The sequence below is a fragment of the Helianthus annuus genome, chromosome 9, assembly GCF_002127325.2.
Source record: "Helianthus annuus cultivar XRQ/B chromosome 9, HanXRQr2.0-SUNRISE, whole genome shotgun sequence".
Lineage (NCBI taxonomy): Eukaryota > Viridiplantae > Streptophyta > Magnoliopsida > Asterales > Asteraceae > Helianthus > Helianthus annuus.
The window spans coordinates 125518461-125531870 of NC_035441.2; the positions used below are offsets into that span (position 1 = coordinate 125518461).

A 13410-nucleotide genomic window follows, 5' to 3' on the forward strand; every position below is an offset into this window, starting at 1 on the left:
GACCAATTTTAACATGCAACAACATTAAGTCTCTGGCCGAAGATGACAAGGTTGCGTTAATTGAGTCGTTCACTATGGTGGATATTAAAGAAGCAGTTAATGATTGCGGTGATGATAAAGTTCCCGGTCCGGATGGTTTGAATATGAGATTCATTAAAAAGTTTTGGGGTTTATTCGAGTTAGATTTCAAAAAAGTTATGGATGAGTTTTTTGTTAATGGGAGGATTAACATTGGGTGTGGCTCGTCATTCATTACGCTTATACCGAAGATAAAAGACCCAGTTGAATTGAACAATTATCGGCCTATTAATCTGATTGGAATCATAAGTAAAGTGATCTCGAAAGTCTTGGCGAATCGGCTTAAAAAGGTTATCGGTTTTGTGATTTCTGAATCACAATCGGCATTCATCAAAGGTAATTTTATCCTTGACGGGCCTCTGTTAATTAATGAGATTACTAACCGGGGAAAAAAGAATAATAAAAAGGCGTTTTTTCTTAAGATCGATTTTGAAAAAGCTTATGACAATGTAAATTGGGATTTTTTGCTTTCCACCGTGGGACAGATGGGTTTCCTGGTTAGATGGTGTTCTTGGATTAAAGGTATTTTAGAATCAGCGAGGTCTTCGGTGTTGGTGAATGGGTCACCAACATTTGAATTCCAATGTCAAAAAGGATTACGTTAGGGTGACCCTATCCTGCCGTTCCTATTTATTATGGTTATAGAGGTGCTTTCTTGCATGATTGATAAAGCCAAAAACGGTGGAGCTTTTTCGGGTATTCAGATTACTAAGGGACCGTGTGTTACTCACTTATTTTATGCGGATGACGCTGTTATTCTGGGGAGTGGTCTTCAAATAACATTAGTAATGTGGTCCGCATTCTCTGGGTTTTTAACATATGCTCGGGTTTGAAGATTAATTTAGAGAAATCCAATATTTATGCTATTGGGGTGCATCAGACTTATTTGAATGCTACGGCGAAGATGGTGGGATGTCTTGCTGGAAAATTTCCGTTTATATATCTTAGGCTCATGGTGGGGGCCAACATGAATAGGGTGAGCAATTGGAAACTGGTGTACGACATATTTGATACCCGTTTGGATAAATGGAAGGCAACTATGCTATCTATAGGTGGGAGAATTACGTTGATTAAAACAGTCTTGGAAAGCCTTCCCAATTATTATTTCTCGTTATACAAGGTGCCAGTTCATGTGGTTAAGGAAAGGAAGCAAAAATGAGGAACTTTCTTTGGGGTGGAGATGGTTCAGGGAAGAAACTTCATTGGGTTGTGTGGGATCGGGTGACTACTCCGAAAAAGAATGGTGGGCTCGGATTAAGTAAATTAAAAATTATCAATACGGCTTTATTGTCCAAATGGGGATGAAGATTCTTGGAGGATAAAAATAAGTTATGGAGCAAAACAGTTGAAGCCTTACATACGGTTAGGAACGGAGGCGATTTTCTTCCGGTGAAAAAATCTCTTCATGGCGTTTGGTCTAATATTGTGTAGGTCCTTAATAAAACTAAAATTGATGGGATTCAATTGAGAAATTTCTTCAAAGCTTCGGTGGGAAATGGTCAGAATACTGCCTTCTGGTTGGATCCATGGATTTGCAACAGCCCGCTAAAGGAGATGTTCCCTAGATTGTTTCAGCTTGAAAAGGAAAAAGGGTGCAGGGTCAATGTGTGCTTGAACGATCAGAATAATAATCAACAGTTTAATTGGAGATGGAAAAGAGCTATTTCGTCCGAAGAGGAAGTTAATGAGCTGGTAAATTTATGCACTCTTCTGATGCAGGTTCGGCTGAATTTGATTCAAGATAAATGGGAGTGGATTGGTGCCGCCGACAAAGACTTCAGTTCGAACGCGGTTAAAAAGCTCCTTGATGCGAACATGACTGGTTCGGAGGTGTACGTTCCTAAAGAGTGTAGCTGGATCCCTAAAAAATGCAACATATTCATCTGGAGAGATAAGATGGGAAAAATTGGGACCATGGACGAGTTAAGAAAAAGGAATATTGGAGACGATAATTCGACTTGCATCCTATGTGGTGATGCTGAGGAGAGTATTGAACATATTTTTACAAATTGCTACTTTGCTTCTATGCTTTGGACTTTCATTAGCAATTGGTGCAAATGTCAGAATTTGGTGGTTTTTTCTTTCAGAGACCTAATTGAAGTTCATGAGCATGTGGGTTTGAACGGGTAGAAAAAAGAAGTTTTGAAGGGTCTCATCAGAATGGGTGCTTGGAGCATTTGGAGAATGAGGAATGAGGCTAGGTTTCAAAGCAAATCGGTTAGGCTATATCATATTATTTGTGAGGTTAGAAAGGTTGGTTTTTTGTGGTATAATTCGAGATCTAGGAGAGCGACGATTTCTTGGGCTGATTAGTGTAAATATGTAAATTTGTAATGTTGTTGTTTGGTTGCTTCGATTTGAGACAGCTTGCGTTTTAATGAAGTTTGCCTTGAAAAAAAAAATGAAAAAGAAAAGAGATTCTGTATAAAAATTTTTATACCAGATGGTACCTAATTTTGATTCTCACTATTGACTCACGTAAAAAGTTAAATGTTAATTATAGTATTATACCCCACTTTGTAAGAAAAAACACATAACATTAAGAAAAACAATAACCTAAATAATCCCCCCTTTTGATCGGCACCCCACCACGACACCCCATCGGAACCACCATCGTCGCTTCATAATCTCTTTTCTCGATCCGACTCCTGCTTCCAAACAAAACCCAACCCAACCCAACCCAACCCTACTGCGGATCCAATCTCTCTCTATCTCTCTCGATTTGCTTTTGATCAATTTAACACCACCCCCTTTTCTTTTTCCAATTTGATCAACGGTGGTGTGGGCAGATTCACATCCCCTTTTTCTTCTTCATTTTAGTTCTTATCACCGGTATAATCGGCTTATTAAACATGCGGAGACATGCGTGAGCGACCCTCCCTACATAGACCATGATATTACTTCAGTCTCACTCAAGATATCTCCTACAGATCTTGACAAATCGCGTTCAAAAGTAAGTTTCTTTTACCATTTTTCAGCTCATAATCTATCTTTTCTGTTATTTTCAGTTCATGTTAGACCCAATTTCACATTGAAACTGTAGCTTATATCTTGATGAATGCGTATGGGTGTGCTGTGAATTGAACTAATTTGCAATTTAAACCTGGCATTTGTGACCACAATTGAAATGTTTGAATGGATGTTAGTCTACTTTAAGATTCTGATTTTGCCCAAAGGATGAAATGATTTTATATACAAGTTGTGTTGTGTAGTTCAGTTTTGCACCACTATAGATGTGTTTGAATGGTGTCGGTGGTGTTTTTTTAGCTGTCCACTTTAGCAAATGAAACATCATAAAAAGAGACGTTGTCAGATGATATGGTCAGTCATGTAGAACTCTGTAAATGAAGTCGTTGGCCCAACACAAGGGTCCATAAGGGCTGTATGGCTTAGAGAAAATGACCACATGGGCCGGTCGTATGACACGGCGATAAATGGTCATATGGGTCGTATAAAGGCCGAATTATACGGATTGTATAATGTTTTGAGTGACATAGAAATGACTGATGTGGCTACTGACAAACCCATCTGGCACGTATGGCCTTTTTTCACCCTGTCATATGGCTTGTTGGATGTGACATGTGCGCTGGTGTATGCTAACGGGGTTAGTGTCTCTTTAGTTAGTAGCATGCTTTGTTAAATGGTATAGCTTATGTAGAGTATAAGACTATCCTTAAAAGGGATTTTTTGTGTGATACAATACTCCCATTTACTTCCATGATCCTGTCCTTTTGTAGATACATCTTTGCATATAGCGTCTAAGGAAATGGATGCTTCATAGTCATCTCTGTTTCGATATATATTTTTGGTTAAAAATCCCAATTTATATTTGACAATATTTTGTGTTTTGTTTCATTTTCTTCTCCATATTAAAATTAATTTTTGCTGGCTTTACATTAAATTAGGGAAATTGCCCTGGGGATGAACATCTTTCTTTTAGTCATGGTGGAAAGGGTAAAGGTACTATAGTCATGGCACCTGTGGCTTCATAGCTATGTAGTTAATATCCCGATATATCAACCGATATATCAGTTATATATCGGTTATCGGTCCTCTGCGAGATAGCGGTACAAAATATTGGTCAGAATATCGGTACCGATAATATCAACGATATTGTCCGATATTTGACCGATATAGGAACGATATTTGATCGATAAATCACCGATTTTCCGGATATCAGTACCATTCTTCTTATTTCTACCGTTCATTTTTCTTCTTATTGCTGCTATTAGTGTTGTAAGTCTTAATTATTAGTTGTTACTGTTAAATGTTAGTGTTTTAAGTCTTGGCCAGCTCTTACTTGTTACAATTGTTAGTGTTAAATTGCTATATATATAAATTTAGCATGATATTAAAATTACCGATATCCCACCGCGATAACCGATATCTCAAATATCGGTCCTTGACCGATATCCGATATTTTACCGCATTAACTACTTAGCTTCATAGTTAATTAATCATGTCATGCATTATCCGCCACCAAGAAATCTATTGTCGTTAATTAGATTACAAAAGTTTTCAAGTTCATACGCTTAGCGATTTGGTTGTTGCTTATACTTAATTATCGTATGATAGCAATGCTTTGTAAGTAATTATGTGACCGATGTTTCTTTAGACGTGTCGTATGAAACTATTATTTCTAGTAGCTAGTAGCACTCATTTTATTGGTTCTACAGTATTGATAAAGGAGTCGAGTTGGATTGCCACTGGGTTGAATTTGATGATGTTCGCTACCATATTCAGGTTAGCTGCTCAATATCACTTATATACTTTGTTAATCTAATAATGAAAAACATGGGAAATATTATAAGGTATTTTTTTTATTTAAATAATTGTTGCAGGCATCAATAAAGAATCCACATCTTCTACATCTATCGGTATCACTCCCCGCTCCACCTCCAGAGACTGCTTTTTCAAGTGGTCTTCCACTTGGAGCCATTGAGGCTATAAAAGCAGCATATGGCACCGTTGTTCATATCCTTGATCCTCCAAGAGACGGCTTTAACCTCACAGTTAAACTTAACTTGTCCAAACTTCCTCCAAATGAAGGTCTTATAATTACGAAAATTGCATGCATTCATTCATGATTATCTCTTGATAGCATGTATAGTTGGTGATATGATTGATACTATTATATCTTAATGGTGCAGAGAATAAACAGGCTCTTTTGGTGAAGATTGCATCTGTGAGGGAGGTGGTGATGGGGGCCCCGTTAAGGGTAATCTTGAAGCGCCTTGCTTCAAGGTTTGTGCCTTCCAATGCCGGAATGCTTATTCCCCTTGTGCACCGACCAAACGAATCGTTCTTTCTTGTTCCTCAGGTGCAGTGTTATTTGTCAAAAGATTAATTTGTCTCACAACATTTACTTTCTTGCTTGTTTGCTTCATATATTATGGTAATGAAAAGCTTCATCTTTTAGATGGTTTATCTGATGAGAAAGATCAACTAAATATATATTAAGTATCATTTCTTGAATCATGCCAAAAAAATGTTTCAAGTCATGGTCTCTAGGAAGCTCTTTAAACAAACTTATAATTAGTAAATGCATAGTTATTAAAGGCGTTAGGCGCACTCAAGGCGCATAGGCCTCGCCTGGGGCCTAGGCGCAAGGCGCAAAAGAAGCGCGTGCCTGAGAAAAAAAAAGCGTACAACAAAAAAAACTTAAAATATTTTTATATAATAGAATATTAATACTATACTTCAAATAAAATAAACTAAAGCTATTATACTACATTTAATATCGTCTATTTATTACCAAAAGTTATAAAATGCTAGTTTATTAGTGTAGAAACGTAGTTTCGTTAGATAAAAGTAGAAATATAGCTAGAATCTTGCCAAAATGTAGAGAATTTGGCCGAAAACTCTCAATAATCTAGGAATCTCGCCAGAATCTGCGCATGAACCATCACCTGGAGAATTAAAGCGCAATTGCCTTGACTTAAGGCGCAATTGCCTCGCCTAGCTAGGAAATTGGGCCTAGGCGCAAGAGGCGATGGCTTTTAACAACTATGAGTAAATGTGCAAGATTGTTAATACCATCAATATTTAGCGAATTGTAATACTAAAATAAGGTTAAAAAAGGAAATTGTGTTTTGTATGTAAGTGCCATGTTAATCACTATATTTCATTTAAATCATTGATTAAGCTTAATGCGATATCCATGCTCTATTCATTTTTCTATGATAATATTTTATGTTCATTTCAGTTTTTGCTTGATAATAATAATAATAGTTTTGCCATTGTTGGAGTCACACTACTTGATCCCGAGATGTTTAAGTATGCTGCGCAAGATGTGCAATTTATTGGTATTTATACACCTTATGTACATGTGGAGTTTGCAACAAAATTTCACTCATGAGAAGACTTATCTTAAGGTTTTGGTAAATAAATATATATAATATTTATTTACCGTATAGGAGTTTCCAAAGATTGTTGTGATGGTTTAATGATAACTAGAATTACCACCCGTCGCAATGCGGCGGGGGATTCATTAGTTATATATCATGTTAGATAAATGCAAATGTTTCTCACATAACCACGAGCATGTGTGTAAAACCGAGAAAAAAATAACTAAGTCGATCTCTGACTTGTACGTTGCGACAGACCTATCAAACGGGGAAAAATAGACTCGCTGCGACGAACATGTCAAACAGAAAAAAAATAGATGAAAAAACGTTGAACCCCACACGCACGTTGCGGCGTGTTAAGTCGGAAATTTAGAACGACACGTTAAAAGGAGAACTTATGAAAGATGAAAAGTATATAAGAGACTAAAGTTGAAAGTAAAAAAAGTGATGAGATTAAATTGGAAAAGATGAAAAGATTTGGGTTGAAAGTAAAAAAAATAAAGGGGTTAAATTGCAAAATATGAAAACTTTTGAATAAGAAGTGAAAAATCAAAGTGGTTAAAATACCAATGATTTAAACTTTAGACTTAAATTACCAAATATTGAAACTTTAGAGTTAAAAAAGAAATCAATTAAACAAAAGAGATAAATAGATTTAGTTAAATTTATGTTTAATATTAGTATTATTATTTTATTATTATTATTTAATAAAAGAGACAAATAAAAAAATAATGGTGAGAAATTACCAGAGAATGACACGTGTCCAAAAAGGATTTTTGTTTATTAGTATAGAAAGATTAGTGGGAAGTAAATGGAGACGATAAGCAAATGGAGGTCAGACAATAAGTTAGATCTTAATCCAGCAGTCGTTATTGAATTTCCATGAGTTTTCTTCGCTCGTTTTATTTTTCAATATCAAAATGCAAATTATTGTTGTACAAGCTGTATATAAATGGTAATGTTGTCATTAACAACCGTGCTGTCCTTATTAATCATCATGGCAGGTAGAAAAAGCGACTGTGGTGTTTCCTATGAGATTCAGTGATTCTATCGATACTGTTCTTGCAGCATCGTTCTTACAGGTAATAGCATTTGCAGCTAGTTTACAGTTACACCTCTGAAGTATGTTTACAGTTTTTTTTTTTTTTTTTTTTTTTTTTTTTTTTTTTTAATTTAAACTTTTAACGCAACGCTTCCAAAAACTGTATTTTTCTTTTCTTTTCTACTTTTTTACATGGTCTTGTAAATTTCTAATGAAACGATATATGCTTTTGCAGGAGTTTGTTGAAGCAAGACGCACTGCTGGACTTAATAATGCTCCTCTTTGTCTGTGGTCTTCTTCCCCTCCAAATGAACTGAAGGATGCTCCTGAACAAGCATTATCTGCAAATGCAGGCTTTGTTTCCTTTGGTAACGATGGAAACTTTAGGGGGGGGGGGGGGTATTTGTTTGTCAACTGTTTATTCACTTGCTATTTAATACATGCAGTTATCTCCCCGCGCCATGTAGAAGGAAAGAAACTGGACAAAACTGTTTGGAGCTTATCAACGTTTCATGCATACGTGAATTATCATGTTAAGGCGAGCTTTCTTTCTACCGTTTTTTAAACTCTTGGTTTTGAATTATTTGTGTTTATGTATATACTCTACTTTCAAATAAGAAATAACTCGTTCTTGAGACGTTTTCATATTTTTCTTGTGCATTTGATAACAGTGTTCCGAAGGATTTATGCATACTCGGATGAGACGTCGAGTGGAATCATTGATCCAGGTAAAATTCACTTTCACTTGAGTGTAACATTGACTTCATTCAGCTTACAATTGGTTAGTTTAATCTTGTGGATATACATTTCGAGGTGTTTTAATGTGCGTTTTCAGTAGTCTCTTAATATCTGTAAAAAGAAGGGGCAAATTAGTAATTTTATTTCACCATTGAAGAATCAGTTTTTTTACAGCTGGGTATGAAACTGATATTTTGATTTACGATAAACAATCAGATTTACGAAAGTAAAATCTAATTACCATGTTTTCAAGCTGCAATAACCAGAAAGTAGTTAAAAAATACAAATCCTAACATCCCTTTGATATCCTGCCTGCATGTTATATCCCTAGACTTTTGTACATCATCTTTCTCTTTAATGTTTTGCAGTTATATGTATATATATAGGGGTGTAAACGAGCTGAGCCTGAGCTCGACTATGCTTGAACTTGGATCGTTCAACTTAAAGAGTGCTCAGGCCTGGCTCGTTTAGAATATTCTTTCTAAAGCTCAAGCTTGGCTCATGAGTAGTTTTTTATACTTGAGCTCGGCCCTGGATGGCAATGGGCCGGGTATGGGTCAAGTATAGCTAATCCCATACCCATACTCGGTTGTAAAATCTTGTCCCATACTACCCGTTGGGTATCGGGTATACCCATTAGTGTTATAAAAAATACTCGGGATTTTTATGCATAAATATATTTTACTTTCGTTTGTAATTTTATGTTTTAAAATATATACAATATATTAAATTTTTATAAATAACATACATATCATCATTAACGTAATAGTATTTGAAATATTTAAAAATGTAAATATATTATAATAATATAATATTCATCTAAAAAATAATTGTGTTTCATACTTGGTTTTAAAAAGCGAGAGGCGCACACAAGCGACGGGGGCTAAAAGCGAGGCGTGAAGCGTAAAGCGCAAAAGCGGTGGGCTTTTCGTACCCGAGGCGCAAAGTGATTATATAATTTTTTTTATATATATCCCATAGGTTTTTAGCATCACCTTTTTTTTTTTTTTTGGGTAAAGGGTTACCCCGGTGATTTGGTTTTTAGCATCACTTATCCAAAATATAGCTATAAAGAAGGTTTATATTTGATTTTACCTACAAGTACAAGCCAAAACATCATAAAAACACCTTATGTACATGAGGTGCGCGCCTCAGGCTAGAAAACCCCCCAAAATTTGTGCTTTATTGGGGCTTTTTGTAAAAAGCGCGCCTCGGGCTACCTTAGGCGCCAAGGCTTGCGCCTTGATGCGCCTCGCGCCTAGGCACGTCTCAGGCGTGCTTTTTAAAACCCAGGTTTCATAATATATAAATATAAATAATGTTGATCAAAATGCATATTATAACAGAAAGTTTATTTTTCAAATTTCAAATACTGAATCTACTAGAATAAAACATTACTAAACAATAGTTAAAGGAAAATATGTGTAAAACTTAAAAGTTTTCGGGTGTGTGATTCGGGTAAACATGTATATAGTTTTAGGTAATCGGGTCGGGTATCACCTAATCCCATACCCATCCCATACCCGTCCCATACCTGTGAAATTTTTTCTTTTCAATCCCATACCTGTCCCGTACCTGTGAAATTTTTTCTTTTTAATCCCATACCCGTCCCAAATGCTTCGGATTTCGGGTTTACCCGTCGGGCTCGGGTTCTTCCCCATCTCTAACCACGCTCAAATTGTTTATTATTTAATTATTATATTTATCTATATATGTGCGTGTGTGTGTATATGTAACTATAATTTATATACATCCCATATTATTTAATTATTTTGATCATATATTTATATATAATATTAATATTAATTGTTATCAAAATGTAAATTTAATATAATAATAAAATATATAATAATAAGCTCGTTTAGGCTCTATTTTACGCTTGCGAGTTTAGTCAAGCTTGATAGGAGAAAGTGCTTCAGTATAAAGCTCGAGATCAAGATCGTTCAAGCTTGGAACAATTCATGCTTTTAGTAAGCTGATCTCGAGTAGCTTACGACTCGGCTTGGCTTTTTTACACCCGTATATATTTATATATGTATGTATGTATGTAACTTGTCATATATGAAGGTGATAATCAATATGTATGCTAAAACATGTATGCATTGTTGTTCAGGCCCTGGATCGGGCCAAGCCCGATGACAATGCAAATATAGCAGCCCAAAGCAAATCCTTCAAAAGATTGGTCTGTCACTCTGTCATCCTTTTCTTTTTCAGTAATAATTTTCTTCTATGTTTGCAAAATATGTAAGCTAATTTAACCCGGTTTACTGCAGAGCATTGAAGCTTCACGAGGAAATTCGCATTAGCGTGAAATACTGCTAACTTTTGCATGTCTTTTGTGCTGCACTTTGCAAATGTAGCTGTTTATTCCTGCAGGCACTTGTGCCTGATGAACATACTTTTTTTTCCCTTTTTTCATTCGAGTATATTCTTCACTAGAGGTTGAAAGTGACTCAACAATACTATCCTTGTAGTGCTCCTGCTTTTCTTTTCTTTTATTTCTTTCAGCTATTATTTATACAATTTCAACAGTTAACATGGAGATGCATAAAACGAAACAATACTTGCAATCGTGTCCGGTTGACTGGTTTAATTGAACCTGTATCCGACTCATATTTATTCATGTCAAAGACGTTGGACTAATTGAGTTACATGGGTTGTAAACCTAAACTTGATTAATTTGATCGTTTTGAATATTATCTGTAACCCATTAATCTAAATGAGTTGACGGGTTGGACACATGTTGTAATAAGTTGGTACAAACCTATGACTTAGGCGTTAAACAAAATATGAGAGAATATGTGTGCGCGATCATTTTTTTTTTTTGAGTAAATTACAAAAATCGTCATTTATGTATGTCACTTATTGCAAACTATGTCCTTTGTATTTAATAATTACAGAAAACGTACTCGATGTTTGCAAACCCTTGCAAGTTATGTCCTTTAGCTCTAACTTAGTTAATTTTTTGCGGTTAAATCTGACTAAATGGACCTCACATGAGGGTATTTTGGTCATTTTACTCTCATGTAGGGTCCATTTGGTCAGATTTAACCACAAAAATACCCTCATATGGGGTTCATTTGGTCAGATTTTACAAAAAAATTAACTGAGTTAGGGCTAAAGGACATAATTTGCAAGGGTTTGCAAACATCGAGTACGTTTTCTGTAATTATTGAAGACAAATGACACAGTTTGCAATAAGTGACATACATAAAGAACGATTTTTGTAATTTACTCTTTTTTCTAAATATCTCCTCATTGGGCGCATTTTGCTAAATCTAAGCATTAAACAAGCTAGTTAAAACCTTAGAACAAACACACAAAGATAAGGTATGGACCTAACAGATGATGAATTTGATGATGATGTATTTGCACATGCAAAGGTTTATGATGATAGAAGTTTCCTAAAGTGATGATAGGTTGTGTTTCTAAGAGCATCATCATCATCATTGATCATATATAATGTGCATTCATGGTGATCAAAAGTGTTTTGTTGCCACTGAAAAAATACTATTGATTCCATAATTTTATGCATGCATTCCTTGGTTCCACATCTATTATGAATTTTGTGTCTTCTTTTCACTTGAAAATGCTTTTTTTACCATTCTCATGATCACATTTTTGTCATTTTGCAGCATGTAACAAAGCAAATGAAGGGTATGAACTTTTAATAGATAAAAAGAAAAACCACCAAAATAATTTTATTTTTTATGTGTTACACTTATACCTATTTAGTTAGGTGACAACAAATAAATCATTTAGATTTAGCCATGAGATACTCTACTAAAAGCGGCGTATCTCCTTTTATTCACGTATCAAACTTTTTTCTTATCAAGAATAATAACTTAAACTAACGTGATACATGACACCATATCATGTATAGATTGCGCATGCACGTATTATTATAGACATAGGTATTATTATTATTATTATTATTATTATTATTATTATTATTATTATTATTATTATTATTATTATTATTATTATTATTATTATTATTATTATTATTATTAACATATAGACGAATATATTTGGACTTTAGGCAACACGACAACATATTCATATTCATATTCATTATCTCCTTGCTATATGAATGGCATTGTTTGAAATAACCCTACATACATAACATAGTCAGAAATATGACTCTTTCAGTGACTTTAATGAGTGGGTTTGTTGTACAAAGTAAAAAACAAGAATGAATCCAAGGGGGACTAAGTAATTTGAATTTGATATATATGTACATAAAACTATACTCTGCAAACTTCTGATGCTTGGTGCTTCTGTCTTCACAAAACATTGACCACATCATAACATTAGTTTCCCAAAACCACACAGACATAGGGACATGCCAAGAATGAATCCCAACAAAGTGTAGTGTAGTAGAATAAAAACATTGCTTTTTGCTTTTGCTTTTTCTTTTTTCCTTTTCCTTTTTTTCTTTTCATTGGAGTGCCTTAAAGTCACAAGAGCCTCTTCAAAGAATTGTTGATTTAGTTATGATATAGAGATAAAATAATTATAGAGGACAATGGTGATGAAAGTTTGAATTATGCATTTTTAATACTCATACTTTCATAACCATTTTTTTCTTAAAATACTTTAACCTAAGTGCACATACATATGGAAATACTTTTATACACATTTATTATAGAAAAATTAAACTTTAAGAAGTCCATACATTAAAACTTTTGTTAATTACAAATATAAGTATCTTAACATGGGTTATACAAGATTAAATTCCATGTGCATGTAGTAGAATCAAGTCAGCTTTCAATCTTTCACTAATGGTGGGCTATGACCACCATCCAACAACTCTTCAACTTGATCACCATTCCATTTGTTCCCTATCTCTTTTCAATCTGTACTTCGTGTCACCTCCCTAGAGAGATTGCCACTTTAACCTTTGTAAACTCCAATCAATTCCAATCAATATTGCACATCAATTTGCGTTTAGTTCTCTCATGCTACATCTGATATCTTTATAATGTATGCCCCCTCGCTATCACAATGCAACACAATTTGAACTTGATACGGACCTGTATTACCACTCACAAAATCATGTAGAGAACGACCTTTGGTAGGCAATCTTGGCCGTTTGGACTCATCAACGCTATTAGACACAATGTAATTCTGATTAGTTAGAGGTGCTATTATGTAAATATAGTTAGAGGTAGTATTGTGTAAGGGTGGTTAATATATAAACTC

The 13410-nt window shown here is 34.7% G+C and overlaps 1 protein-coding gene across 1 annotated transcript; it reads left to right on the top strand.

Moving 5' to 3' along the window:
* Positions 1 to 2616: 2616 nt before the first annotated feature.
* On the top strand, positions 2617 to 10747 carry LOC110878560 (actin-related protein 2/3 complex subunit 2A). The gene is made up of 10 exons (XM_022126895.2): positions 2617 to 3031; positions 4755 to 4821; positions 4920 to 5127; positions 5229 to 5398; positions 7430 to 7507; positions 7703 to 7835; positions 7914 to 8005; positions 8139 to 8195; positions 10319 to 10387; positions 10479 to 10747. The coding sequence occupies exons 1-10, from the start codon at positions 2970 to 2972 to the stop codon at positions 10509 to 10511; spliced, it is 969 nt and encodes a 322-aa protein (XP_021982587.1). The 5' UTR covers positions 2617 to 2969; the 3' UTR covers positions 10512 to 10747.
* Positions 10748 to 13410: the final 2663 nt, after the last annotated feature.